At 38.2% G+C, this 5,431-nt stretch overlaps 1 protein-coding gene and 1 non-coding gene across 2 annotated transcripts in view; one reads left to right on the top strand and one right to left on the bottom strand.

The window, feature by feature from the left end:
• Positions 1-1,286: 1,286 nt before the first annotated feature.
• trnaw-cca (transfer RNA tryptophan (anticodon CCA)) lies at positions 1,287-1,358 on the bottom strand. The gene has a single exon. It is a non-coding gene; the product is annotated as a tRNA-Trp (tRNA).
• Positions 1,359-5,053: 3,695 nt separating this feature from the next.
• Positions 5,054-5,431, top strand: part of LOC107698463 (ATP-dependent 6-phosphofructokinase, platelet type-like) — a 19,910-nt gene continuing 19,532 nt past the window's right edge. Inside the window, exon 1 of the mRNA XM_016499475.1 lies at positions 5,054-5,279. Coding sequence (XP_016354961.1) covers positions 5,195-5,279 — 85 coding nt within the window. The 5' untranslated portion in view covers positions 5,054-5,194. The remainder of the gene's footprint in view (positions 5,280-5,431) is intronic.

The raw sequence follows: 5,431 nt of genomic DNA, 5'->3' as shown, positions 1-5,431 counted from the left end.
GAGTTGTACAGTAAGAAAGTTATTTCCCTTAACCAGGAAATTAACGTTCTTAGAATTGACAAGACAGTTGACCCTGAGAGGTCAAGTAAATATCTACAGCGGATCTAAATATTTATAATTAATTATAACTAGTTATGATTAATTATTCATATTTCCCCATGAGCTGATTCGCTACACTCTGCACCTGTCTTGTGTGGAGTGCCCCAGGGATCCATTTTGGGACCTTTACTGTTTTCCCTTTATATGCTTCCCTTGGCCCACATTTTTCAAAAATACAGTATTTCATATCATTGTTACGCGGATGATTCTCAGTTTTATCTACCAGTAAGGCTTGATTCTGCTGTTTCATTTGATGTTTTATTGAAATGTGTACATGATATTAAGACATGGATGTCTAACAATTTCCTGCAGTTAAATTAGGATAAAACCGAGGTTTTAATATTTGCTTGTCCTGCACATTTGTCTCCTGCTTTGGAAGCTCAGTTAGGTCCACTTTCAACTAATGTACGCAAACAAATAAAAAACCTTGGAGTGATTTTTGACTCCTCTCTATTTTTTGATAAACAAATTAGTGCTGTTATTAGAGCAAGTTCTTTCCATTTGAGATCTATTACAAAGTTGAAGCATCTTCTTTCAAGGAAGGATATGGAAGTTGTGATTCATGCACTTGTTACATCTCGATTGGATTATTGTAACTCTCTTTATTCTGGTCTTCCTCAATCTTCAGTGTCACGATTGCAAGCTGTTCAAAATGCTGCGGCAAGACTTTTGACTGGGTCAAAAAAGAGGGATCACATTTCTCCTGTTTTATCATCCCTTCATTGGCTTCCAGTTAAATTCAGGGTTGATTTAAAAATTCATCTGTTTGTTTACAAGGCATTGTCTGGTTGTGCACCAAGTTATATCTCTGAACTTCTTGTGCCATATTGTCCTGCTGCTAGGGCACTTAGATCTTTGAGTCACTTGCTTCTAACTGTACCATGGTGTAGGTACAAATCAAAAGTGATCGTGCTTTTTCTGTGGTTGGCCCCAAGCTTTGGAATGGTCTCCCCTATCATGTGAGATCTGCTCCTTCTTTGGACATTTTTAAGTCTAGACTTAAATCTTATTTTTACTCTTTAGCCTTTGTATGCGTGTAGTTGTTGTTTCTATTAGTAGATTTGTTTGATCATTGTACAGCACTTTGGATCAATTTACATTGTGTTTAAATGTGCTTTATAAATAAATGCTGTTGTTGTTGTAAGAATCTGCCATAATAATAATGTAATGTAGACGCAAAAAGCTGTTGACCCCGACGTGATTTGAACACGCAACCTTCTGATCTGGAGTCAGACGCGCTACCGTTGCGCCACGAGGTCGGTTACATTGAATTCGTCCTTATTGGTCTTTGTGTAATCATATTGGCCAGTATGCCTATTGACTTTTTTGATGGTGCGCATTTTAGATATAAATTAAAGCATAAAAAAGATGTGTGAATGTATTTACGTATCATTCAAACATACTAACATACTAACAGGTGACTACGGCATACGAGCCAAAGTGTGTTTAACAGTTTGTTCAATTGCCATAGCTTTTCAAAGGGCTAAATAGATCATTTTAATAAATAAGGATAAAAAAGGTTAATAATCAAAAATGGTGATTATAGACCATTACTACAAAGCAACATAGATGGTAAAACAAATAGCCTATTTTCAAAAATAGTGGAGTGTTCCTTTAAGACTGTGTCTTAAGAACTAGTTTGACCAACTAGCAGTTGCCAAAGGGTAATCAGTCTTACTTTTTCAATACAAATAAGACCAATCTATCTTTTCATAACTGAATTTAAAAAGTTATGTCCAGTCTTGAAGAAAAAAATTTAGATGACTAACTTTTTAAGACTTGTTTCGAAACCGGCCCCAGAGGCCAGTTTCTGCATTACATTCCAACAAGGTAATGGCATGGAGTCTCAAATGGTCATTACTGAGAGTTTTATAGACCTTTATTTTTTTTTTAAATATCTCTTATTTCGAATCAGTCTAAGGAGGAAGTGAAAGCTCATTAATTCAAACACACGTAACCTAAAAATAATGATATTAGTAGTCTTTAATAAGGTGGAGAGCTCATTTTAAAGTGATTTATTTGCTACTTGTTGTTTCACAGTGACTGGAGTTTTTGTAATAAATAACAATCTGAAGATCTTTCAACCTGTGCAAAGAAAATTTGTAAGGTAAGTATGTCTGTTGGGCAAATTAAAATATAAACATACACATTACAGTCAAATGTTAAGCAACTAGTTAAATCCACCAAGTGTCCAAATTAAATTTTTAAGGTTTCAAAGTATATAAGAGCTTAAGCAGATGGTAATGCCTGTAGAGAGCATGTCATGTCAATCGGAAAACAAAGCCTGACAAGGGCATGTCTGTAAAAAGAGCATGTATTGTCACAGCTCATACTCTTGTTACACCTGACCTACAGCAACTGTCAGGCACTTCATGCTGCACTTGCTCTTGCTCTTTATCTTAGTGCTTTGTGCACTGCTCAGTCCTGTTGATAGACGTCCCGACCTATAGGACCTATATAGAGAAACAGAGTTAGGCCAGATAAGGATAAAAACAGAGAACACATCCACACACACTCACACGCCCAATGCTTTCTCTTTTTTTCAAAACTTTAAAGATGTGTTATGGCAGAGTTAATTTATGGACTGGGAAAGAGGCCTCAAATAGAGCATCAGGTCATAAGTCTTGAGATTGTCAAAGGAAACTGAACACTAGGGCCCGGTTGCATGAAAGTCCTATCCCTGACTATCCCTGAGGGCGAAAAAATCCCTGAGGTAAGGGATTTCTTTAGGAGCGTTGCAACAAACGTCTTAACTGTCACCCTTACCTAAGTGTTTATACTAAAGCCGCCTTTCCATATCTCCGACGAACGACAAGTGACAGACCGGAAGCCATTAATTTCGAATGGAGGGTAGTGCGGGAGTTACATGCGCGTTGCGGAAAATTCGGATCCGATTTGAGCTTCGGATGCGTTAAAATATTTGAACTTCTGCTGCTAGACCGTATGCGATCGGCTACTGCGCTCATATGATATTTTATTTGTGCAGGTCTTAAAAAATGTCTTAAGTCTTACATTTGAGTTTAAAAATCCTGCAGATACTGAGTTTAAGATGACTTAAGGGAGCTCTTTTGGTCCCTTAAATTTATTAAGGTGAAATGGTTACTAAGGACTTTGTAGCAACACTTAAGGGAACACTTAAATAATGAAGGGGAATACTTAATGGCAGCCTTAAGGTTTCTTAAGTTGAAAAGGTTTTTTTCTTGCAACCCAAGTTTCACTAAGGGCTCCCTTAATTATAACGAAGGGATTTCTTAGCATAAGGGCTTTCATGCAACCGGGCCCAGGACTCCTGCCACATACAGTGAGAGCTGACCACTAGGGCCACCAGTTTCTACTTTTAGTCATATATATCATTAGAAGAAAAAAACAACAACACATAAGCTACAGATTTGTAATAACATGAGGGTGAATAAATGATGAAATCATGATTTTATTTTTATTTTTATTATTAAAGCAACTGCATGTAGTTTTGAGCATTTTTGCGACTTTGGAGCCTCCTACAGTTAAGTGAGTGAAAATCACTGTCGTAAATCACTGTGGTAAGCGTGGGAAAGAAACAGACGCCATTGTAAGCGCACCGTCATGATTTAGTACTGATATTTTAAGATAAAAAAATACATACAGTTGCTTTAAAATATGTATTAAGAACTATGTACGTTAGTTTTTAAATCTTTGATAAAGTGTCACTATCATCATGATGTGGTTCCCCTTTTTCTTGCTACAAGTCTTCACAAACCTGTTTGCAAGGCGATGCTCTCTCTCTCTCTCTCACACACACACACACACACACACACACACACACACACATACTTGTATTTGTGGTTTACGGGGACTCTCCATAGGCGTAATGGTTTTTATACTGTACAAACTGTATTTTCTATTGCCCTACACCAACCCTACACCTAAACCTACCCCTTACAGGAAACTGCTGGCAATTTTTGAATTTCATAAAACACTGTTTTGTATGTTTTTTAAGCCTTTTGTTTTACGGGGACACAGGAAGTGTCCTCATAAACCATGTTTACGTTGTAGTACCCATGTCATTATACACATTTGTGTCCTCATAAACCATATATATATATGTGTGTACACACTCTCAGGGGCGCCGTAAGGGAGAAAGGTTAGGACGATTCCAAGGGCCCGGCGTTAGAGGGGGCCCACGAGGGGGAAACGCGATTTCTAAAGAGGGGGTAAATATGCAAATATGCTGTTCAGGGGGGCCCACAAACCACAGCGCGCCCCTGCACACACACACACACTCGAATATACTCTCTGAGGGAAAATATCAAAGTCATATACAGATTTTGTGTATAAGTGGCTTCAGGAAGAATCTCACAGTTCACAGTTGCCTGAGGTTCACCTTTTTTGTTGACTGGATTAAGGTTGCTATAGTTGTTCTATAGATAGTAGATTCTGTTACCAGGTCACAAGTTTTGTCTGTTTTATTACCATGAACTAATTTCACACTCATTTCATGAGTGAAACTACTTCCTTAATGACAGTAACTTTATCTCTTTTTATACGTGCTGCAAGAACTATGAAAGAATATCGTGTTGCATTTGCAGTATACTTAAAATTATACTTTTATATACTAGAAAGTGGGCCAATTTAGTCCCAAGGAGTATTGAAATAGTACACTTTCAAGTATATTACTAGTACACTGATATTTGTATACTTGCTACATAAAGTATTCTTAAAAATATACTTGAACTTTACTTAAGTATACTTACTAAAATAAACTTGAAGTATACTACTTTTTGGTAAGGGATGCTGGATCTTTAGTATGCGAATTGTATTATAATAACTCTAAACTTGACGAAAGCAAAGGACTCCCTTGTCACTTCTTTAATCCCAACATCGGAAGGCAATTGGTCTAAATTCGTCCAGATGAGACGTGATCCGCAGGACTATTGCGTGGCGCTGCTGTCAATCCTGCATGGGGCGGTGGATGTGAGCCTACCGGACCGCGCGCGTCCGACACGGGAGGAGAAGTTGATCGGCGGAGCCTTTTATCCTCTCCAGCTTGCTTTGGATTGCTCTCACTTTACCCGAGAATTAAAGGCATTGCTCTGTTTGCAAAGACACCTGTGGAATAATGCCGGACACCAAAAAATTCATCGAGAACCTCTCTGGAGCAGGGAAGTCCATTGGCGTCCTGACAAGTGGTGGAGATGCTCAAGGTATTGCCTGTTTTTCTTTTAACAAACCGATTAGGATGTCAAGGGCGCTTGTTTACTCATGCTCGCAGTGGCAGATTGACTTGTATACAGCTTTAATCATCACACATCTAAACGGAGCCAGTGCAACAGATGTAAGAGAAAGGCGAGGCAGT

Source organism: Sinocyclocheilus anshuiensis, unplaced genomic scaffold, assembly GCF_001515605.1.
Source record: "Sinocyclocheilus anshuiensis isolate Anshui unplaced genomic scaffold, SAMN03320099.WGS_v1.1 scaffold1910, whole genome shotgun sequence".
NCBI lineage: Eukaryota > Metazoa > Chordata > Actinopteri > Cypriniformes > Cyprinidae > Sinocyclocheilus > Sinocyclocheilus anshuiensis.
This window is presented reverse-complemented; position numbering and strand designations above follow the sequence as displayed.